Source organism: Ceratosolen solmsi, unplaced genomic scaffold, assembly GCF_000503995.2.
Source record: "Ceratosolen solmsi marchali unplaced genomic scaffold, CerSol_1.0 scaffold39, whole genome shotgun sequence".
Classification (NCBI taxonomy): Eukaryota; Metazoa; Arthropoda; class Insecta; order Hymenoptera; family Agaonidae; genus Ceratosolen; species Ceratosolen solmsi.
Genome location: NW_011948433.1, coordinates 2,107,877 through 2,133,138, shown reverse-complemented (window position 1 = coordinate 2,133,138; position 25,262 = coordinate 2,107,877). Strand labels below are relative to the sequence as shown.

Sequence of the window (25,262 nt, the reverse complement as noted above, 5' to 3'; positions counted from 1 at the left end):
AAAAAAAATATATATATATATATATATATATATATATATTCGAGAGATTCTGGATGACTCGTTGAGAAGAGCAACTGGAGTGCTTAACCGCCGACTTGCGCGACAACTTGCATGCTGCGCTCACGCATTTTCAACTAATATTTGGCATAATTTTTGTAATTAATAGCATTGTGCTAATGAGAATTATTGGCGCACCTACAAGTTTAATGAAAATGAATTTCGTTCAAACGCAAATGCTTAACGAGTGGTGCTGTTAATGCTAGAGTCATGTAATTCGAGTGACTTAATTAATGATAGCAACTTCGCGGCAACTTCTCATGTATTTGCACATGATCAAAGTCGAAATTTTTACTCCCCAGTCATTTAAATAAATAATACAGTTGCTGGGAATATGGCGTCGGTGCAGCTCCTTGTTGAGCGCCCTCGTCTCCTCATACCCTCGAAAACGGAGGTAAGTATGTGTTTATTCGTTTATTTGTTTAGCGATATGATGCGAGAGAAAAGGTTAGGGCGGCGATACGTTTCAATTTTGTCGCTGCAGCTATCTAGCTGCGATAAAATTTTTACAAGACTAAGAGAGGAGAAAATAGTGACGTTAGATATTAATGAGATTGTACGGTTGAGGAGTCGCGAGCCGCTTCACCCGCCTCAGTGTGCCGGCAACACATTTTCATGTCCCAAGACAACATTAATTACTCAAAAGAACATGAAAAAGTAAAGGTGAAGGAGTTGTCGGGAACAGGCGGCGGCCTGAGAAGAAAAAGTTCGAGGATGTTGACGCCGAAGGCCAGAAGAGCTTCGAAGCGAATCTGCAAGCTCACCGGGCTCTGGGGGGCGACGGAGGCGGCAGGCGGCAGGGGTGGACTCCTCAGTGAGATTTCGCCGCTGGTGCCGCGCAGACGACGATCCTCGAGTCTGCTAAGACGGGGTGAGTCCGAGAGGGAGTGGGAGGAGCCGTGACAAGTCGGCACTGGCGCGACTCCCTGCCCGGGCGTCTGTTGCTGCTGATGTCGCTGCTGCTGCTGCTGCTGCTGATGCTGTTGCTGTTGGTGCTGATGCTGTTGCTGTTGATGCTGGGACTCGGTGCCCGCGGGTACGAACCTGTACTCACCCTCGAAGAAGAAATCCGTGTAGTCCTGGGTGACGTTCATGCGTCGCACCACGAAACTTAGCTCGAGCTGGGCCGAGGAGAGACTCTGGAAGACCAGCCGTTCGCTCAGATTCGAGCAGAGGCAGTCGCGAGGAAGCCGTACACCCTTCCACGGGTACTCGGTGAGGCGAAGCTCCGCTAGGCCCTCATCTGAGCTCCATCATGAGGTGCATTAGATAACCGAATTTTTTCTTTCTTTTTTTTGTTTTTTTTTTCAAAATATCCCGCTCTATCGAGTTGTGGCGACTCGGTGACGGGGGGTGGGGGGTGGAAGAGGAGGAGGAGGGAGGAAGAGCTACTATCGTTACCGATCGAAGTGCTTTCGACCCGAAAGCTTACACTGTCTAATCCATAATGATTATACAAATATCTATAAAATTTTCGAAGCGGCCCTGCACTCTTTCATCGAAAGGACCCCTCCCCCCCCCCTCCCCGCCCCTCCCACATTGATGCTAAAGCTTAAGCTTGTCAATTAATACTTCAATTAGCGTGTCGATTAATATTTCAATTAGCGTGTCGATGCTCGTTGAAATTAAGAATTCCTTACCTTAGCCTTGCTCGCTTAGCTAGTCAAATTTTCTAATATTTGGACGCGAATAATTCAAATAATTAACATAATGGACCGATTGAAAAGCCTCATTGTTAGTGCAACAATTACCAAAATGCGACGGTATGACGACCTTCGAAGGGCTGAAAGAGGCCGAATGATAATTACGACGGCCGATTCAAATATTTAGACCGGATAAAGTTAATAGGCGAGCTAAATAGGAAACGACGTGCGATCCAAGTTCTTTGGGAAAATCTTATTCCCGCAAATGTGTAAATTTGGCCAAATAAAGCGTCATGCAAGAGTATCTAGAAATTGCAGCTAAGTGGACGTGGTGACAGGGACATAAAGCAAGGCGTGATGCAGGTGACAGGTGACTGACCGGGTTCGTGTTGAGGATTGGCCGGCCTCTCGCAGGCCCACCTGTTGACAAGTGGATCGATGCTGGAGCGGCAGCTCCTCCCAGCGAAGGAGGCCCTGGTGATGGCGAGCTCGAGCCTCTTGTCGGGCCCTACCTCGAACCTATAGACACAGCTGAGATTGGCGGCGCCGCCCCGGCCGTAGAAGAAGACGCTTCGAGGCGAACCAAAGGGCCGCACCTCGGTGGCGCCGGGCGCACTCGGAGCCAGGAATAGCCGGTTGCAGGAACTCGGCTCTCTGACGAACTCGTAGCGCAGGACGAAGCTGACCGGGTAGAGAGCGCTCCCTTGACGAAGCACGTGCTCGAGGGTCAGATGGCGGCCCGTCGACACGTAGCTCTCGGCCATGCTGCACGGCCGCGTATGTCGACTGCCGTTCCGCAGGAGGCTGTGATCGCAGAGCCGCGGGATCTCCTCCTTGCAGAACTCGCCCATGAGCGTGGCATTCTGCGGGGGACAGGGGGACGCGAGGGTGATAGAGTCTAGTGGTACCGTGGCGGCGAAGGCGACGACGAGGCTCATTAGGTGAAGCGATTTCGGCTGTCAAAAGCTTCCCGGGCAGCTTTCGAGTCCGTGAGGGCTTTAAGAAAACTCGCGGGCTCGCGATGTTACATATCGATCCGTATCCTTTTTGCCTCCTCTTGAACAATAATTGCCCGCTGCTGACGGAAAGATTATGAGTACTTGGGCGCGGTGCCGTAATCCTGGTACTTGATTATCTGTATTTCCAGAGAGGAATTCCTATTTTCGAGTCACGTACTTCATAAAGGCTCTAAGATATTTATTGCTGCGTACGGATGAAGCTCCGACCCCCCTTTCTCTAGTTATATTACAGAAATTGTAACTCCTTTAGCTACGATAACCAAGGGACTGGTTATTTTAGTAATTATCTTTTACCTTTAATACATACTATTTGAGCACATTTATTAACTTTTTCTTCTTCTTTTTCTTCGTCTTTTTTATGTTTCTTTTCATTAATTTTAATGAGTTTTGAGCGAAAGTATCTGGTATATCGAAGGTCCCATTAATTTTTAATCGTAGATGCAAAATATCTTGAAATTTTTTCAATTAAAATTGCATTCATTTTGAAGTTGGTACGAGCAAGTCACTTGTGCAATTGAAAATTAGCCCCTGTAAATAGTTAGTAACGTATCGCTTGACACGAAGATATCGTTAGTTACGTAAATAAGGTTTGTGTTATGATAACTCGTATTTAAAGAGCCAAGGCTCAACTGCAAATGTTACGTTGCACGTTTCAACCTCATAATCCTCGAGGTGTAGTAAAACATGTGACCCAAATACTCAAATTCTTGCCTTTGAATGTATATGCATTCGCCGTGTTAATACATTAGAGAATAAACCAATGACGACTTTTATAAACAAATCGCAGCTGAACATTTCTCCTCGCTGTTTCCTATGTCTCTCCTCCTCTCTCTCACACGCACGCACGCACGTACGTACGCACACGCACACGCACACGCACACGCACACGCACACGCACACGCACACACACACACACACACACACACACTCACGCAAACACTCACGCATACACTCACGCACACGCACACGCACACGCACACGCACACGCACACACACACACACACACACACAATTAGCCTATCTGCCTTAAATATAATTCTTAATATATATTGAATTATACAGATAAAGAAACAATTGCTTTTTATTTCCGTTTCTGGAGCAATGTTTCAGGCAATGCATATTTCCATCATAATTTTAATACCCTATAAACTTGTTTTTTTACGTTTCTCTACCTTATCCGTATGACAATAGTACTGATTATTTGGTATTTAATCTCTTAAAAAGTCTTATATAAATCATATTCAAATATTTTCACTAATTTAAATCTGAAATCAATATTATTCAACTAAAGATTTCTTTATATATATAGAAGATATATATATATATATATATATATAAAAGTATTAATAATTTAATATTTTAAGAAGTTTAATAAAACATTGTAACATTTAACACATTGAGATTGACGATTTTTCTAAGTATTATACTGCCTGGAAGTATGAGTTAAAGAAATAATTCATTCTTCTAGTTATACAGTTTAAAAAAATTATTCAAAACTTTAAAGCGACATTCAATATAAACGTGAGCAAATCCATCCCCTTAATTATTTTTCTTTTTTAACGTTGGATTAATTTAACAATGGAATTCTTTTAAAAATGTATGTACTGTTTTACGCCTACAATATACTACTGTAAAATTGAATTTATCTATCGAATTTCTATTATTTATCGAATAAATAATCAATTTATTTATGTGATTTTAATAGGCTGAAAATTTATTTACTTGAAAGCTAAAGTTTTACTATTTGAATTCTCGAATAAAATATATAATAGAGTAAGTAAAATAGTAGTAAATAAAATATAGAGGAGAAAAGAGTTCTATAAAAGGCATTTAGTATTTAGAAAAATTATTTATTACGTTAAGGAATATGTTTCTTTATTTAATAATAAATTTAAACAAACTTCACTACGAGTGTTTTATTTATTTTTGAACTTGTCTTTTTATGCTTTCGTCATAAAAATTTAATTTAAAAAGTAACCTCTTAAAACTAACGTGTAAGAGCTTATTCTTTTAATGATATTATAGCAACATTTGCAAAATGTAACATTAAAAAACTTAATCATTTCGGTCGAAACCTGAGTGAATTTTATTCGAGCTATAGAAAAGTATTGATTATATGGATGAAGCAGTGAATAAAGTTTAGCCGTAGGTTCTGAATTGCGTTCTTTTCCATATTATTTAGAAGTACAATTGAAATAGCTATTTAAATAAAATAATAAAGTAACGAAGTATCTGAAAAGGATAATGCACGAGAGAGAGAGAGAGAGAGAGAGAGAGAGAGAGAGAGAGAGTGAGAGAGAGAGAGTGTGTGTGTGAGAGAGAGAGATATATTGTAATTGCAATAAGTGGAAACTTGGGAAATACTTTGTTCTCGCTATTAAGCTCGGAAATGAGATGTAAATATAGCTTTCACATGAATTTCAAGTTATATAAATTATCACCTTAGTGATAATGATCGAGAACACCCTACGGAGAGTCCATATATTGGGAGCACAGGAGCAGAAAAAATTTGCATTCCCCTATAAATTTTCTCAATTTTCGACTCAAATTTTCGGTAGCGATCCAGTCGGCAAATTTTACATTTAAACAACCGTAGCGAAATTTCTATTTTTTTTTCACTCGATATGACGCTCGTGTTTGGCACTCAAAACTTTCCTAGGATCTCGATTGTCCCGAAGTCGAAAAGTCTTTCGCCACGATGCACCACGAACTTTTCGCATTTCGCACTCTTCCCCTTCCCTAGTCGTCCGCCTTACCCACCGCCATTCCCCTACCGTCATTCCACTTAATCTCGTCGTTCGCTACTCGGAATTATTATGCGACAGTCCCCGAAATCGCTATCGCAGCGATCTCACTAGATTTAGAGCCCCGCAACAAGGAGGTTAGGTTAAATACTTACCTCCCGGGTGGCGGCCGGTAGCCTGTCGTCGGCCATCGTCTCCGGTGCCTCCAGCCATCCTGACTTGTTTCGCTCACCGTTCCAGATCAGGAGCCGCACGTTGCATTCGGTGGCGGCGTCATCGGCCGTGACCGCGAGGTTGTTCACCGGTTCGCTCGTAGCCGCGTAATACTTGACGAACGCCAGCCAGACGATCTCGCCGGGCTTACCCTGGAAGTGGTAGCGGCAGGTCGTGTTGGGCGGCAGCGAGTGCTTCGGATTCTCGAGGATGCCCGACGGGCTCTCGTAGCTCGTTATATAGAAGTCGCACTTCTGCTTATCCTTTACGACGAAGCTCGGGGACGAGCGTTCGTCTACGAAGATCACCTGCGAGCAGTCGTGGTCAATTCGCAAAGTCCGCGGCCTCTCGGCCCCGGCTACGTCTGCCCTTGGCGCGGATATCTCATGACGCGCATTACACTATTACAATCGGGTTAAGGATGCCCGGCCGTTCGTCGTCCTCGAGGTCGCGAAGCTTCGTTATAATCCGCTTAAATAATCAATACTGATAATGTCATGGGACAGGAGTTAACGGATCAGCCAAGAATTCTAATGATCTTATAAGAGCTCGCGGGTGGTTAAGGACTCTGGATCGATCGGCAGTGCAGCCAGGCCGATGAGAATAAGAAAATGTACTTTGGGTTATTAGAGCAGAATACACGAAGGGACGCGTTCGACTTGGAAATTTAAGGAAGCGAAGTGTGGAGAGCGTTCGAGACTAGCGAGGTGCAACGACGAAGCGATTAACGAGCCGGCCAAGAGTGGACGAGACTACTCGGAGGAATACTGACCTGGACTTCTAGCTCAAATCCGGGCAGAAACGAGAGCGGTACGGGATGAAAGGGATTGTCGTAGGGCGAGGTGTGGAATTCGAGGAGCATCGTGTCACGGCTGCCGACGATGTCCGGTACAGCATCACCGCCGCACAGTCTCACCAGGACGCGGTCATTCGTCGAACCCCCGTCGTACACGGTCAGGTAGTCCTGCACGACATTGCATTGATCCCAGACCCTGTGGAAGTTGGCCGTGGCCGTTTAAGTATTGGATTCCTGGGCAAGACTCGAGACGCGCTTGCCGTGATGGGACGTACCGAGGTGGAGTGGGATACGTAGTCCTGGAGATTTAGGCTGGGATTTACTTGGGTGCGTGTGGGAAATTGAGAATGCCAGAGCCCGAGGACAGATAGCGACATACGCCAGAGCATTTTCCAGATGAATTTATTTGTCTAATAATTTTCGTCCGAATCGGCCCTTTTTACGCTAACCGCGCCCGTTATAATAATTAAGAAGTTGAGCTAACGAAGCATATATTTACCGAATCTAATTACTCTTCCTTACCCGGTGAGTTTAATAAAATTATCCCCAATTGGAGGGGAGGCAATGAACTCCTTTGTTTGGTAAAAGTGAGCGCTAATAAGGACAACATAACTTTAAATCGCTCGGACAATATATCATCAACTAGCGCTGCATTAAATAGTTTAGGCCGTAATATTGAATTGTTAAATTGCTAATACATGGTTAGGATTATTATATTCACACGTACATCGTGTCATTAGGATAATTTGATAATATATACTTTTCCATTGATTTATTCATACCTCGGTGCTTTTAATATTATGATTATTCAAATTATAACGGTCACGTAGTTCTATTAATTCCATTTTAATATCCACTCTACTCATTAATAACGTCCGCGTATATATTAATATAATCCAACCAGACATTCGTTACAAATGGTCTCTCTCTCTCTCTCTCTCTCTCTCTCTCTCTCTCTCTCTCTCTCCCTCTCTCTTCTTTTTTTTTTTTTTTTATCGAGTAATTGGAAATTCACGGAACATTCCTGCACTTTCCCCGTCACGCTGACCAACGAACGACAAAGGCCAAAGCTCTCGTTAAGCCACTCAGCATAAAGATTCTCAACATGGATAATAACAATTACGAATAAATATTGAAAAAGCTTTAGCGACATTATCGGAATCGTCCTATCCTATATATAGCCGGTGAAAGCCGATTCTACACACACTCATCTCGAACTAGTCTTAAAGGCAGAGCGCCCTCGCTAACGCTAACCGCCCGATTTCCTTCGACATTATCCAGCACAGCAGACACTTTCATGCGCCCCAGTAAGTAAGCCGATGCGGCTTAGTGCAGCAAGTGCACATCATCGCCGCGGCCCGTGGGAAGGTGTCTCGGTGGGATGTGACGAGGGAGAGGTGGGCGTGGGCTGTTGGAATAGGGTCTCGGGTACTGACCTCAGGGTTCGCTGGCTCGTATCGTACTTGTTGACCTGATCCTTGATGTGTATTTTGTGGCTATTGCGCTGGCTAACCGCGAGGAGAGCCCGGTGACCCGGGGGTGCTCGCTTTTGCTCGACCCTGTAGTAGCAGGTGACGTTGCGCGGATACACACCGGGGTAGTTGGGCGACTGGAGGCGGCAAGCTCGAGTATCGCACCTGTAACGAGAAGTGTCGTGTTCTCGGGTTTTAATGCCTCGAGTTTGAGCTGGAGGATACGACTCGATCGACAGTCCTGGCAGTTAGGAAATCGATGTGTCGTCGAGCGGTACCGCTTGTTTTAAGTTCTGCGAGGGCAGTGGGATGGGAGTGCAAAACGCAGCTGCCCATTGGCGAGCAAAGTTACCAGGAAGGCCGGATAGCGCGTCTTTCGATAAGTTCGTGCTTTTGTAATTATAATTTGAATAGTTTGAATGGTACTTTATGCTTTGTTTCGATATCAGCTTGGGTGACTGTGATCCCAATGGATCGGGGAAGCTCGTACATAAAAGGATTTAAGTGGGCGGGAGGCTGCATCGATGTTTTTTAAAATTCAGTGCAAAAAGCGGCGCTAAGGTACATGCAATTTTAGGTATTTTAGTGTGGTTGGCGAAGCGATCGATGCGTCTGTTGTTGCTTTTGTAAACTAAGGCGGAGTAATACAATGGATAGGCTAAGGTCCGTTAATTAATGTATTCATAACATTAGTAAGTTTATTATTTAAATTTGTTATAGTAAAAATAACGAAGCGGTACTTTCATGGCTGATTTGTGGGAAGTGTATGGAGGAAACTTTTGTCACGCAAGAATAATTGACGCTCGTAGAAGCAAACAAATCTTTGATGGCGCAACTTTTTTATCCGTCGCATTTGCATAAAGTTTAAAAAAAATATGAGTTTCTAAAAACATTTAGCCTTCTTGACAGAAGTCTCACGTACAGATATACGAACTTTTTTCCCTGCTTCTGACTTTTACAAATACTTCATAATTCTTTTTGTTTTGTTTTAGTCATCTGCCCCCCCCCCCTCCACTCCCCTCTCCCCCCTGCCGCCCGACTTTAGACACAAGTTTTTTTCCATTCTTGTAACGTAATCTAGTAAAAATTAATTAAAATCTTCTTTTTATAAAAAATTCATTTTCATCGTGTACTTTTTGGACTTTCAAATTAAGATTAAATTATGGTAGCTCATTCTCCTTATTACAAATCTAATCTTTTTGAAAATTTAAAACATCGGATGAAATGCAAAATCCTTCAATAATAACTTCGCTCCACCTGCTTTATTGGGTTCACTGCTCTAAATTTAATCCCCAAAATTAAATTTTCTTAATCGTCTTATTATTATTTTTTAATATTATTTTATTTTATTTCTTTTAATAATCGGTGACCTACTGAATGGGAGCTAAACACTTGTGAAAATAAATTTTTCTGAAACGGATATTCTTTTATATTACATTTAAATACGTATAACTAATCATTAAGTATGCATGCGATGATATTGCAGTATTTGCAGTTTCATAAATAATCTTGAAAAAAAAAAAAAGATTTCACGGATGGATATGTATTCATTGTAAAAAGAAAAAAAGCATTAACAAAGTTTAATTTGTTTTTTTAAACTATTTTAGTACATTTTTAAATATACTACTTACGCGTAATGTTTTTGTTATATAACACAATGGATTATTGCACATCAAGAGATTTTTATGGATATTATGCTTTTTTCTCAAACAGCTAAGCATTATATACGTGAATTTAAATTCGTAATATGTGCTTTAAAAACTAGAAACTCACAGATAATCCTAAAAAAAAAAAAAAAAAAAAGAATAAATATTTAATGCTTGATGAAATAAAAATATACATTTCTGAAATCGCGGTTAATCTGCAACATATACGTTTTTCAAAGTACGTAACTATAAAGAGAAATATATACTAGACGGAAATTTATGAATTCAGCGTTCTATCGCTTTTGAATATATTCTAAGATCTTTCGATTTATTAATCTCAGTGCCAGATATTAAAATTGTCATAAAATGATTTGTAAATTATGTATACATTTACACAGCAGTGAGCGACAGAAAGTGTTCGATTGGAATTATTTCAGGTAATGTAAATCGTAATGATAATAACTTTAACAACATATAAGTTATAAATAAATTAAAAAAAAAAAAAAAAAAGTAAAAACTAGATTGTGCAATAGAATAGCGATAATCACAAATACAAATGTGAAAGTAATGGGAAGTGCTTTGTAGATAAAATAGATTATATCTAAATTACGCGAAGATAGCGTACTTTAAAATGTGTTAATATAAGAAGTTAATAGTATAAACGGAAATGTGTGTGACTTGAATATACTGATGTACTCGATAGTCAATGCCAGTAATCTCAAGGGGAATAAGATTCCATACCCAACGCAATCTAGAGATTGGAGCATGGAAGGAAAAATCTATTACATTTGGATATTCAATGAGGGAGAAGATAATTGATGAGAATGAGCTGATGTGTTATATAAAAAAATAAAGAAAAAAAAAATAATATTTCTCCGTTGGAACTAATTTAAAAATTTCTAATTAAATAATTTTCATACATAAGTAAGTAGTTATGTCGAAGCTAAACTCATGAATGGGGCAAACATTAAATTTTGCTTTACTGGTTGAATAATCGGGATTGCCGGGTAGAAATATCCTAGACAATATTAAGGATGCACCTTTTAAATGTACATACACTGGATTTTGCAATTATTATTATTCTTTTGGTATATCTGTGCGCGCGCGTGTGATGTTTGTGTTCATGGTCGCGTGGATGGCTGGGTGGTTACGTGTATGTGTGCGCGCGCGCATGTATATATGTTCGTATTAGTAATATGTATTTAATAAATAAGCAGGGCGGAATTCTTTTATTTTCCATGAGTTTAAGCTCCGATAAACCGATTTATAATTTTGTTTATGTATCGTATAGTTTTTTTTTTTCATGATAATTAGCATTTTTAGAAATAATTTTAAATACTAATGCTAATAATTGTAGTGAAATTTATTATTATGAGAGCGTATAACTGAATTTTCATTAATAATTAGAAAATAGAATAAAGCGAAATAATTCACCGAGAATGGTAAAGCTCATAAATTCTTGTTATCATTACGTATTGTAAATATTAGTACGACGACGAATTGTTAAAAGTCTGCCTTTTTTACAAACGAATAAAATTTTATTTGCAAATATATATATATATATATATATATATATATATATATATGGCTGGAACATAAAACTCCGCTTGTGTGCATACAGATATTAATGAGAATTTTAGTTTCAATCAGATATAATTGAAAGTAAATATTTAGATAAGATGACGTAGGCAAATATAGATAATCACTCGAGTGTAAATCAGATATATTTTAAATTAATGTTTATTATTTGCTCTTATTAATTTACCAGTAGACATAATATATATAACCATTTCATGATATTAATACGCGTTGATTTGTATACTTGTTACATTTGTAGAAGCGAATCTATTAGCGTATTGACCATTAAGATTATATAAATATTCATTGCATCCATGATATTACGGGCCACCCGACTCTACAGACAATAAACCGGCAATTTCAAATAAACGCCCACGTAAGTTTCAATTCAATCGCATTTACGCGAACATTGAATAAGCAGCGAATAAGAAAAATATTGCCTCGACTCGAGCGCTTTAATAGCGCGATAAAGCAACGAGTTAAGAAAGCCCGAGAAGCAAGAGCTAATAGGATGACCACCACAATGCCGATAAACATCGGAGTTCTTACGCCTTAGCGTCAAAGTACCACTGACCTTGTAAAAACGCGATCACAGTAAGTGGCATTGACCAACTCCCCGCGCCATGTGCTCATGCTGCTGTTGCCGTACCTCAGATGTGCCTCGCTGCGCTTTAAAAACTTGTACGACAGCTTGAAGTCAAAGTTGTAGTCGTTGCCCTGGAAATGAACGAAGCACAATCTTTCATCTCATTCTCATAATAGCATTCCCAGCGTTACCAGCCAGCGATGTCGACTCTTGTCGCTTAATACCCCTGTGCCAATGGTACGCGGAGCCGAATTAAGCTCGATATTTCCTCAAGCAATTACGCGATTACAGGTCCTTACGAGCGACCGTCGAACGATCGTGAATCGATAGAGATTGAGAGACATTTGATTTGCCAGCCGCTATGGCCGATGGCAAATGGCCACGACCGACTCGTCATCGCAAAAAAAAAAAAAAAAAAAAAAAAAAAAAAAGAAAAGAAAAACGAACAAGCAAATAAACAAACAAACAATCAAATAAAAATCCAACGCACGTAACGTCCGGAGGAAAAAAGGAGAAAAAAACTGCTCGGTTCTTCCGTTTGCCAATGATGAAGTATCGAGCCAAAAAGAACCGACAGGCAGCAACAAAAGCTCCACCTGAATCTCAGCATTCAGGAAGTGCAAGTTTAATAGAGCGCGCGGGGTCCCGTATACGAAGTTACAACGAAATTAGCAAATGGTTAGTTAAAGCCGGGGAAGCGCGTGACGAGCGTCGCTTCGATACAAACAAACTTTTACGGAACTGTTTAATTGTCTTATTAGCAGCCATTAGGAGCTGGATTTTTCAGCAAACAGGGCTATACATAAGCGACAAAGCGCAGCGCGTAACGAGTAAGTTGGGAGTTTGGCTTGGGATGGGAGGGATGGTGGGATGGTGGGATTGGGGGGAGGGGGAGGGGGAGGGGGAAGGGGGGGGGGAAGAGCTCATCACGGCCCCCCGGTTGAAGACTGCTCGACGGTGTAGCGAGTGTGCAGAGGACGCGATGCGCCGCGCCGATAAGCCCGTGGATACGAAAGGTGAGGGAGGCCGAGAGACCGAGAGCCGCTACGTACCTGACCGGACAACCGGGAGAGGTAGAGGGTCAAGTTGATGGAACGGGTCTCGCTGTAGTAGACGGTGTAACCCCAGGCGCTACCGCACCACTGTCCTCCGGTCGCTGGTCTGTCCTCCTCGTTAATCGTCATGTAGCCGTCGGGGCAGCCATCCGAGGTGAAGGATAAAAAGCGGCCGACGGTGAAGGTGTCGAAGGTTAGCTGAAAGAGAAATTTTTGAGACTCGTCAATCGTCGTCGTCGTCGTCGTCGTCGTCGAGGGGAACTGTGCCACGGATAGCTCGAGTGCCTCCCCGTGGGGATGGCTGTCGAAAAATCGATAGCCCATTCGCTCGGCTTTAATCTCCCCGGAATCGCCGAGCCCCATACCCGGACGTGCACGTCTTACGGTTTTTGCGATACTCCCGTCGCGCGACTCTCCCGGCCGATCAATCCACCCCACTACCTCCTACGCGATCCCGTCGACTATCGCCATACGCTCAACCCGCCCATACCAACTGCAGTCCCGTGGCTTTGCATTTCAATTAGCTCGCGCGTTTCGGCCGATCGCCCTAAGCGCTACTTACTACGGACAATAATAACGCGACGATACACTTATGAAAACGAATTAACGCCCAATTATGTCTGTCCTGCATGGTAATGGTATTCATTACTTTAATGGCCTTTTAATCATTTTCGTATAATAAATATGGATCGTGCCATAAGTAATTAAATATTCGTAAAATGAAATAAATATCGGCTTTAATTGATACGGATAATCATTTGATTTAATTGGAGTTCATTTGGCCGTGAATGTTTTATTTTTCGCATGCATTATCTCGATGCCGTGGTGATCGATTACAATCTCACGCGGTTTCTTTCAATGTTGTTTCAATTTGGTTTTCGGCGGTTGAATGCCGACGTAAAACGAGTGCTTGAACGTCCGCATTAATGATAAAATGCGATTTACGACTTTACGCCTTTGATGATTATTAATTGATCGATGATAGTGGGCGTTTACATTAAAAATTGATGTGATACTTTTGCGGGAATGACTTGGACTAAATAAGCGCCGCGATACCGTTAATTGCTGTTGAGTTTTCGTTAATCTGAAAACGATGACTAAGATGTTGATAGCAAATTACTTTGGTCTTTGTTTTCTCCATTGCAAGCGTCAACTAGCATGAAATGCGTATAAATCTTATCCACGAAAGATGAAGAACATTGTTCGTTAGTTAACATGACTAATGTCGTAATAATAATAAATCGTAATAATAATAGTAATAATAATAATGATTACTAATCGTAATAATTAATACGAAACGTATGCCTGAAATATAGTGGACATTAATTAATTACTTAAATTTTTCTCCACTTACTTTCTTTCGCTTTTTTATTTTTTCAATTTCATCACGAGCATGTATGGACATTTAATAGAGAATTTCAAAAATGGCACTATCGACATTTAAAAAATCATTGTACCATAAACATTTTACCTGGCTTATTTATATATCTTTAGCAAAAGTTGAACAATAGACTCCATGATTTCAAGCTAATTGCTACTAATACTACTACTATTACTACTAACACTACTACTACTACTACTACTACTACTACTACTACTACTATTATTATTATTATGATTATTATTATTTACTACTATATTTTATCATTAATATTTATAAACTATTATTGCTGTGCATGTGAATACGCAGATGCGCACGCACACCATTGCAATTTGTCGTTTTATCATATAAATATTATAAGACTTGCATAATCACCATTTAACAAAAAGTTTTAACGTGCTCAACGGCCTCTACGGTCAAGTACTTCTTGAAGTGAAATCTGAGATCATTGACGAGAGCAAATCGTTTTATAGAAATTCACTGGAATTATAACGTTAGTGTGATATTCATACTCAAATTGAGTAATGATTCATTATTTATTGGTTGGAATGTCGCAGCATCAAGACTATGCGATTGTTATTCATAAACGCGAAATCCAATTAAACTATAAAACTCGTAGAAATAACTTTTTTTGTCAATTATATAAGAAAATTTTCTCTCTCTCTCTCTCTCTCTCTCTCTCTCTCTCCTTCTATATATACATTTATATAAATATGATAAAATCGAAACTAAACCTCGAAACTAAATTACATTTCATGTAAGTATTCTGTTTTTCTTTATACTTTCTATTGCTGGGGAAAATGGAATAATTTATCTCGTACCGAGATATGCATACAAAGCATTTCTGAATTCCTGAGTACAGTGACATTGTAAAGGTACATCTAGCCAGGATCACTTCCCGTTTATAATGATTGTATTATAAGAATACACGTATACATAATGCTTGTATTAAATAAAATGGAATATGCAAGCTTTCATTCGCAAGAATAAATGTAATTTAGCATTTTCCTTTGCCCTCATTTCCCTTTGACGTGGGACAACCTTTTTCCCCCTGAAAATTTACTAATTAAGCATCTTAAATTTTAATACTAATATTTATAGGCAATATGGTATTTATTTAATTTTTCCCGTCCCTTTGAGATGCAGTTTGTCTTTCTCGATACGTTGAAATTTTTTATGATTACTCTGCATAAAAATTGTGCACATCAAAGCATATTTATAGCGAAAAATTTTTATTCATACTTAAAAAGCATAAGCGAAAAAAAGAAGTATATTATATGATTTTGCACAGAAGAAGAAGAAGAAGAAGAAGAAGAAGAAGAAGAAGATGAGTTGGGCGTTATTATCATATTATATTCATAACTCCGGAGCGTATTCGTCTTCCTTTCTCTTCTTTTTTCCATTTTCCTTTTCTCATTTTTTTCCCGTTTGTTTGTTTTGTTTTGTTTTGTTTTGTATTGTTTGTTTGTTGCTTCGTTTACGATTGTTTTTTTTCCGTTTGTTGTCATTGTTTTGTGTGTGTGTGTGTGTGTGTGTGTGTATATATATGTGTGTGTGTATATTTGTGAGTGTGCGTGTATATATGCGAGTGTGCGTGTATATATATATGTGTGTGTGGGTGTGTATGTGTGTGTATATATGTGAGTGTGCGTGTATATGTGTGTGTGTGTGTGTGTGTTTGTGTGCGTGTGTGTGTTTTTGCCTTTTACCTCAAATCGATATACTTTCGACAGTAAACATCGATTGCGTATTATAAATTCCCATTCGAAGCAAGAAAGAAAAATATGCGCTTAAATAAGATGAAAATTTTTAGACGTCCCGACAAAAGAATGCAGTTTTTTGGTTTACCGGACTCGCATGCGAACGCGCTTGTAAGCAAGCGGAACTTCCGTATGCCGGAAAGTCGATTCGCATTTAAAATATATGGGGGGGGGGGGGGGGGGGGGGGGGGGGGGGGGGGGGGGAGGTGAGAGGGCAGGTCGCAAAAATTGTGCACTACCAGCAAACATCTTTGTCGTCGGTAAAATCATCCTTGAAAGGATATTTGTAAATTGTGAAATATCATTTCATTGGCATCGTGCCATTTTACTTTTCACGCATTCGTACCCCGCGAACTCCCTTAAATATTGCTGATTACACGAGCGATCGACCGCAATTTAATGCGATTTCGTGTCCCACTCCTGTATTGCACAACCCAGCCTCTGTCCTCCATAAATCCGAGGGACCTTCGTCATTAACCCGGGGCGGACTTTTTTTCTTGCCAATCGCGTTTAAAGAGCGACTTGAGGCAAAAGTCGAGATCGACGAGAACGCTGAGGACGCTCGACTGAATGTAGCGAGCGTGAATGCAATCTTATCGCAATAACTCTAATCACCGAACAGTCAGCTACGAGTAAATTTAGCATCGCGCCGGGACATCGAGTCCGCGCTCCTAATTACGCTAGATTCTCCGCTCCCGCCTAATTCGCATTTCCTTCTGCTCGCTTCTTTTTATTGAATAATAAAAGGTACTGCGTAATCGATAGCGGTGGCGGCGCGTTTGCAACCACCCGAGCCACATCCCTCGTCTCCAATAACAAGCCTAACGGGCCTATAAAATCCCTCCACCTCCCCCCATCCACACCCCTCCCCCACCACCCAAACACCCGCCCACCAAACTCACCCCAATTACCCTCCCCGCGACTCTACGTAACAGCAACGTTCTGTTAACTCCTACCTCCTTCCTCCTCCCCCTCCCCCTCCCCTCCCCCCGACCCACCCACAAATAACCCTCCAACCATCCTGCCCATTTCGGTTGGCGGTCCTCATTGTCGCGGTAATAATTCCAAGATTTATTGCCACCCACGCTGTGCGTGTCCCGAAAGTAGAGTCAGGCCAAGTATCGTACCTGCACAAGATCGCCGAGTTCCTGGCCGGCCGCGGTGAAGTTGAGTTGGCAGAGGAAGGGCAGACGATCCTCCCGTGGCCGACGGACTTGGAGCTCGTAGGTCCGGCCCACATCCCCGTAGAGGGTGCGATTGCAGGCTACGGCCGAGAGAAAAACGTGAGTGTTTGGCCTTGTCGGGTTATTGCGAGATGGATACGGACTTACGGTGGCAGCATGTGGACGAGGAGGACGAGGAGGGGAAGGAGGAGGAGAGGAAGGAGAAGAGGGAGGAGGAAAAGTTAAGTACCGTCGGTTTATTGTCCATCGTTGGCCGCTAGATAGGCAACGGTTGAGGAGATAAAGGATGCGAAAAAGCAGCTTCCACGTTCTTTCCGCAAATCTTACGTAACCGCGGGTGTGTCTCGCCCGTAGCGTCCACTTTTAACGCTTCGTTAATCCACTAATTGAATTTCGCCGGGAGTTTAGACGCGGCGATTTAAAAGGCGCAATAATGGGAGCGCAAGTTCGCCTGGCTACGGCGTGCACCACGCTTTATGAAATTATGGAAAATATCGTTTTATTTTAGAATTACGTCGCATAAAAGTCCGCGTCTCGCTTGAGGAGCAAAGTACGGAAACCGTTCATATCGTTGATAATGCCTTTGAGAGAATTCGCACGCAATTGCATTGAAATAATTAGTGTTCCAATTTCTGCTAATATGCGTTCGAATGCTTGGCCGTGTATAAATATCGCTTTTATTAAATGGCAAAAGCTCTCGTAAGTGTAATTGTGACTGCAGTTGCCGAAAGCGCCTAATGCGAATTACTCGAAATAGTAATGTCGAAGTTTACAAGTTTATCGATTAAAAGTGCCGCGGAATATTAAAATTGACGCATTCCGTCGTTGGCTAATATTAATGTTATGAAAATGTTAGTCGTAAATGAATACGGAAGAAAATGGGCGTTAATTAATTTTCGATACCTCGACGAAATTCAATTTTCCAAACATCGGAGTTATTGAAGTGCGCCGCGTTCCCGCAACCTAGCAAAAGCCTTTTGTAATATCGACAATTTATACCTGTGATTTTGTAAATAACGATAATTTCGCGCGCGAGGTCAGTGGCCGAAAGTGGCTCGAAATTACGATCGACGATTGCATATTAATTAAATTTCGACTTTTATCGGTGACTTAGAGGGCCAAATATTACAAGCGCCTTCCTTATAATGAGTGAGAAATCCGTGACGACGGCGGCGGCAAATTTCTCGCGCTGAGCCTCGATTACATTTTAAACGCGGCCACTCCAAAGAAAATGCGACCGTATTAATCTTGCGGAAAAATATAGTCGATCGCGCGAGCGAGTTCGCCTCGCGAAAAGTTAGTTTTTAATTATTTCAGAGCTACCGTAGCGATTTGTTTGGTTCTCAAAGAAACTTTTAATTCACTTAGCAGTGATAAACTCTCGAGCAAAGTCCTTTTACAGCGGGGAGTTGATTATCCAAGCGCAGGGGCGGATAGCCTCGGCTATCGATACGCTTAGCCAAGTCCAATAAGTGCATCAAAGGGGGCTTATCAGTTTGTAGAAAAGCAAGCAATTGTTATCCGGGGCAGCTTAGCGGTGCGAGCGGCCAAGGCGCTCGGGCTCTCGCAAGCGGGTGGAAGGAGGCAGGAAGGCGGCAGCAAGGTGAAGGAGGATGAAGAGGCGGATGAGGAGATGGAGGAGGATGAGGGGGAGAAGGGTGAGGAAGAGGGTGAGGGTGGATTGGAGATGAATACGAGGATGAGGGTAGAGAGGGTGAGATGATGTGGGACGTGGGGAGGGGGTTAGAAGCACGCTGAGAAAGTGTCTGGAAGTGGAAGGTCGGGCCGCTTTGGCCGTAAGTGCAACGGGGGCGCGTTGGGGGCCCGGGGTGGAGGAGGGAGGCTACCACGGGCACATGGGTCGCCCGTGCTCGGAGTCCTCCGGATGCAGACTCTATACTAACGGGTGCAGTAGACGGGCTCGTCGCTCTTGTCCTCGCAGTCGTTCTCCCCGTCGCAGAACCTGTCCTGGGCGACGCAGAGGCCCGAGGTCCCGCACCTGTGTTCGCTGGGCTTGCAGCCGGGCACGGCCCCGAGCACCGGGGCGCGACCCGCGATCAGGGCCAGGGTCGCGACCGCCAAGATCAACCGCCGGCTGGCCGTCATAGGGCCGGCTAGTGCATCGCCCGGGCGTCGGGGTCGGCCTCGGGGTCGGGGCCCGGGCCCCGCCAGTACCGGGGATCGGCGCGCATGCGCGCCCTAGGATGCCCCCCACGAGGTGCGCCTCCTCGATGTCGAGGTCGACGTAGGGGTCCGCGTCGGCGTCCGCGTCCACCTCGCGCTCGCCTCGCCGCGATCGATAGACCGACTCGGAGCCGCTGGCGTCGCTTCGTCCGCCAGCGGGAGCCCGATGGGCATCCTCCCGGAAGGAGCGGCCGCGGGAGCGCCTCCCGCTCCTCGTGCAAACGGGGTGGTGCCGGGGGTGGCTGTCGCGCGTCTCCGATACACCGACCGACGAAGCTGACTCGCTAACTGGACAAGCGAGAGACCGTGAGACCGTGGGAGCCAAGTGGCTCGGCCGAGGGCGAGTATCGAGGATAAGGTACGACGGGCTCGCGATCGTCTCGCCTCGGACGGCGGCGGTGCGACTGGCACGGGAACTGGCGCAGGCCGCGTCGCTGTCGTCCGGGGGTCGCCGCCGTCTAGGGAGGCGCGCGCGCACGCCCCCGCCCACCATGGGCGCCCCAACGGCGGCGGCGGTGGCGGCGGCGGCTGCAGCATCAGCCGCGGCAACGGCGGCTCGTGTTGCTCCTGTCGTGGTGGTGGTTGTGGCGGGCCTGTCCCGAAATCAGAGAGCCTGGAGCGATGCGCCCCCGAGATGGCTAGAGGACACGAAGGAATTATTTTTTCTTCGAGCGACGTAGGCCGAGGTCTCCTGTGTCGGGGACGAGTCCCCGTGTTGATTGGCTCGAGGCTAGCGAACGGATGCCACCCTCTCGGCTTCACGATGAGCCGACACTCGAGTCGCCAGCCCCGCGTTCTAAAGGATCGAGCCTCTTTTGAGAAGCGAGGCGAGACGTGGAGGCCCGTAATCGCCTCCTCGGCCGAAATCACCGCATCGTTTGGGCAAGTGCGTGGTGCCGCGCGAGGATTTCCCGCTCGTGAATAATGCGACTCGGCGAGTAGGGAAGGTGACGCCCGGAGCTGGGAGTCGCGGACGATGTTAAGCCGAATATCGCGCATGAGCCAGTCGCCGAGTGGACGGTTAAATGAGTAAATTTAGCGCGTTGGGTAATGCGTGCCTCGACTCCTTTCGGCGCACTTTTCCGTATCCTTTTCGGGACGAATAATCGAATCGAGCGAAAATAGGCGAGAAGAGTAGAAAGAAAAGTATCCACCACTGCATTATTTACATCGCACTCAATTTCACGGATTGGCCATTGCCTTTGCTCCTTTTGCTTTTTAATTGCTTTAATAAGCATATCCACTTTTTAAGGAGTGTTCTCATATCCGAAGTATTCATTTCCACAACCTGGGAGACATAATTTTATATTTCATCTGTCCGCAGACGCGAGACGTCGTTCTCTGATCTATAAAAGCTCATTATGCCTCGGCTGCAATAAAAAATGGATTAGCATCGCGGTATCGAGCATCGAGGGATGTTTTTCATTGATTCCGAAAAACAAAAGTATCCACGATTAACGCAATTGCGTAATAATTATTGAGATTATTTAACTAATTTCAAAGTTACAGAACAATTAAGGCCGATTAATTTCGACTAGAGCTCGTTTTATAAAGATTTGGGGATTCTCTCTTTTAGTGGAAATTCAATCTTATATCTCTTTGAAAACTTTGTAATGGTAAGTTCATTTTAACTCGAGCGATTATTTACTCTGACGTACAAAAGATTCCCTTCAATATAGTGAAAATGTTCTCTTTACCTCCAAGTGATAGTATTTTCAATCTGGTTGAAATAAAATTCCACCTCTGCGAATTAATAAGCTAATTAACTCTGCGCACTTGTTAAAACGACTTGGGGGACACAGTTTGTAAAACATATTTTGAAATAACGTAATTTAAAATTTTTATTCCGAATTCTTTCTTTTACTTTTTTGAAGGGACTTTTTATTATTTTTACTTTTAATTTTATATTACTATTTATTCGTTTTAATTCAACAAAGAGTGTATAACTATGACGTGTGCGTCAGGGCATTTGCGAACGTATGGGCATGCGTATTTGGATGTAGGCGCGCGCGCTTGACTGATCTGTCAATTTCACTCACGAAACAAGTGAAGCGATTTTAACTTTAAAGGGCTTTTGATTTTTCTCACGCAATTTGAATCAACTATCGTTTTTTTCTTTTTTTTTTTTTTTTTTTTTTAATTACTCGATACGCTTATCTTTTGTTCTATTTTTCATTTTTTCATATATTGTTATGCCAAGTTTTTTCCCTCGTTAGTTTAGCCACCGCGTCAGTAAAATCATATTTTTCTTACAATTTCGTTATGGAGGAGTACGACAAACGATATTTACAGCAGCCGACTGAATATTTTATCATAATAACAGAACGATAATAATTAAAATGCTGGAATCTATAGTATTACGAACCGGAGATATTCAATTTCATAAATATGATTATAAATTGTTAAGTTAATTGTATGTACGAAAAAAGCAACAACAAAAATCAATTAACTGTCTATTATATAAACAGCTTGGAGGTATTTCTAACATCTGCAGGTGTACAATTTGTGTTGCTAAAATATTATTAAAGAGATTGTATGAAACGTTATCGAACGTCAGAGGTTCATAAACAAAATAACGTAATAAATTTCACATCGTCTATCGCAAAATATGTAGTAAGATTATCGTTACGGTAAATGTCATTTTATAATTCTGGTCCTGTCGACGAAATTGCATTAAGATGTGCAAGTCAATTGCTATTGATAATATATAAATAGTATCCATAGGGTAAAAACAATGAGGCTTGTCCTTATTAAATCATATTCAAATTTAAAAAATTGTTAATTTTCATAATTTCAATAATCCCGGTTACCATATATTATAGATACGTCATTTAATGGTTACAAAACCATAGTGTATGTCTGCATCATAATATTTCGAAAATAGTTTTGACAAGTTTCACTCACAAATAGGGTTCAATCGACTTTTATTATACTCTAACGAGTGCAATTCACCTATATAAATACATACAAGCATATATATATATATATATATATATATATATATATATACATGAAATAAAATAAAATAAAATGGACATATCGTGGAGAAGTAAAGTTTATTTCTATGCAGTAGTCATCGTCTGTCGTAATTTTCTTAAAATTCTTTCCTCAAAAATATCGACAATTTATCATGTAATTTCAGCAGCATTGGGACATTTACAGGAATATACGTACTTGACAACGAAAACAATATTGTAATTAATTGGTTATTACATATTCTAATTATACTATTAATTTTCATAAACCATATAAATAATCGTGGTATTTTTGAATTTCGCTTAAAATTTTTGAAAAATCCTTCTATAAGCTACTCGATAAGCTGAAAATTTCCCTACGGAAATAATGCTCATTTGAACATATTTTTGGACGCTCAACTAAACTAGTCGTACAATACTTAACCTCGGCTTGGCACTAAAATTGTAGTTGCAAGATCTCTCTCTCTCTCTCTCTCTCTCTCTCTCTATATATATATATATATATATATATATATATATATATATATATATATATATATTTGTAAACGATTATTTATACATGGAATTCTTTTTTTAAGAACGAATGGCGTTAAAAGAGCCCAGAGGATATATCGGCAATGTCGTAGATTTCAATGTACAATTTGTAAATTCGTTCTTCAGCCTTCACTTGAAAACAACAACGAGATGACTAATAATTTAAGAACTTTTTCCCTTCTCTACGCTCATGAATATAAAATCGTCGCGCTTGATGAATGTAAGCTCTAATAGTATGAGAAATTCGTAACTCTTTTTGGAATGGAAAATATTATTGATAAGCGTATTTCGGCTTCTATTTAATATTTGACATTCATAAAGAGCCGCGATAGAGTCGTTATATTTATCCGAACGTTTGATCTATAATTTTTCTACCCAACAGATGAGACTCACGTGCGACGGCATATACGTAACTAAAACAATCTACTCCATGAAGAATTTCATTAGCCTATATTAATATAAAGAAGCTTAGCTGATCAGTAGCTTGAAATTAACATAAATTCATTGAATAGAAAACTAATTTTTCATTTATTATGCTTAAGGCAAAATACGTTTCTTGAATAACAATAGTAATTATTATAAATGCTATTGTATGTTGCATAGAATTTTTTTTTATTGCTTTTTTTTTTTAATTCCACTTAGTTACTGTAATGAAATACGATAACAGGCATCACAATAGCATTGTGCTAAAGCTCTTTTCAAATTACATTTATAGAAAGTAACTTCCATTCGGTATTAATCTTACAACATTTTAGAATTAGAGCGTAATATCAGATTTAATTATTTCTAGTGAATTTTCATTTATCTCCGACTCACAAAGCAACTAAGATCGAATACAAAATGAACTCGTTTCAGCTAAAACTTCATTCAAAACGGAATGTTTTATTTTTATTATTGTTGCTTCTCCCATCCATTTGGAGAATTTCAACTTAACCCCAGCAAAACTTATGCTAATTGAATTTAAAATAGCTGACCCAACCGCGATCTGGCAAAATCTCGGAGAGTATTCCGATGATCAAAGGAGTTGAAAATAGTCGGTGCGATTGGTGAGAATGAATGGCCTCGAGGAGAAAAATCGTCAGGCGACAAGTGCGAGGCGCATTTTCCGACCCGAACGCGACGTCGATACAACGGCCACGCGACCGACAGATCGTTTTTCTTACGCGAATGCCCATCGATTAAGGGATTATTTATCCTTCCATTTATGCCTTCTCACGCTGCGTAGCGGGTCGTCGTGAGAGGCTCGCGTCCATTTTTCAAGATCCTCGATGCCCCGTTTAATTCGTGAATTGTCTTTGACATTACGTGAAACAATGCATCGGAGTGTCGAAAAGTGCCGATAGTGGGGGGATGGGCGACGATACGATGGGTGATAAAGGAGGAGTGGGGTGTAGGGGATGGGCGGTAGGATGAGGCGCGAGAGTCGTAAGGCATGAAATTAGGAACGGTTTGTCCATTACAAGTACCGACTCCTCTAATGGCTTACTTATTTCATCCCTCGAGCTTTTCTCGAGATCGCCTAATCCCTCGACGGCCATTCGGCTCCTCTCAATGCTTATAGATATACATATCGCTCGTATATATAATACAGATTTACTTTGCACGTGCTCGTTGTGCTTTGTTGATGTGTCGAGCGAATAAATAAAAGAGATTCCCTGTCGCTAAGAATGAGACTATTGCCAAACTTTAAACGTCTATAAGTAAAATAAAAAAAGAAGAAGAAGAAGAAGAAGAAGAAGAAGAAGTAGAAGAAAAAAATAAGAATAATAACTTTACGAGCATACATAAAAACAGTGGTCCTATGTGTAACGGATTATATTGGACTAAAGCTAATCTTATCAAAATTAATTGTGCAACTTTAAAAACTACGCATTAAGAAGTTAAAAGTTTTACAATAAAAGTATAGCGTTAAAAAGTATAATTATAATAGTTTAGTATCTTAAGCAAAGATTATACTTGATGGAGCTTGTGAACCTTTATGAATGGTTGGTTGTGCTATCGAAATTATACTTCAAAATTGATTTATTAAAATAAAATAAATAATAATAATAATAATAATAATAATAATAATAATAATAATAACAAGAATAATAATAATAAAAACCTAAAGTTGTCCAAACGACGTTATTACTTAACAGTAATATTCTCTCAACTTTTTCGATGTAAAATATTGAGTAATAAGACTGTCACGATATAATTCACTTCGCTTTATAACGTTACACATTTGATTTTTTTTTTTTTTTTTAACATATTTCGCTGCGACGATAAATTATTTCTGGAAAAGCGGAAAATTCCATTTTAAAACGTTGTTCAAAAATAATTCCAATGCTTAGCAGATATATTGGCAATTTTTTCGCGTTAACGCAAATACTTGGCTATTAAGGCACAATATTAATAGCGTCAAAGGCAATAATTCGACGAGGAAAATCATCAAG

The 25,262-nt window shown here is 41.3% G+C and overlaps 1 protein-coding gene across 1 annotated transcript in view; it reads right to left on the bottom strand.

Annotated features, from left to right (window-relative positions):
• LOC105364626 (uncharacterized) overlaps window positions 1-19,491 on the bottom strand; it is a 28,728-nt gene extending 9,237 nt beyond the window's left edge. Inside the window, 11 exon segments of the mRNA XM_011502604.1 lie at window positions 822-1,005; window positions 1,007-1,043; window positions 1,088-1,300; window positions 2,080-2,563; window positions 5,619-5,984; window positions 6,449-6,668; window positions 7,909-8,109; window positions 11,743-11,885; window positions 12,807-13,007; window positions 17,078-17,214; window positions 19,039-19,491. Coding sequence (XP_011500906.1) covers window positions 822-1,005; window positions 1,007-1,043; window positions 1,088-1,300; window positions 2,080-2,563; window positions 5,619-5,984; window positions 6,449-6,668; window positions 7,909-8,109; window positions 11,743-11,885; window positions 12,807-13,007; window positions 17,078-17,214; window positions 19,039-19,240 — 2,388 coding nt within the window. The 5' untranslated portion in view covers window positions 19,241-19,491.
• Between the last annotated feature and the right edge of the window lie 5,771 nt (window positions 19,492-25,262).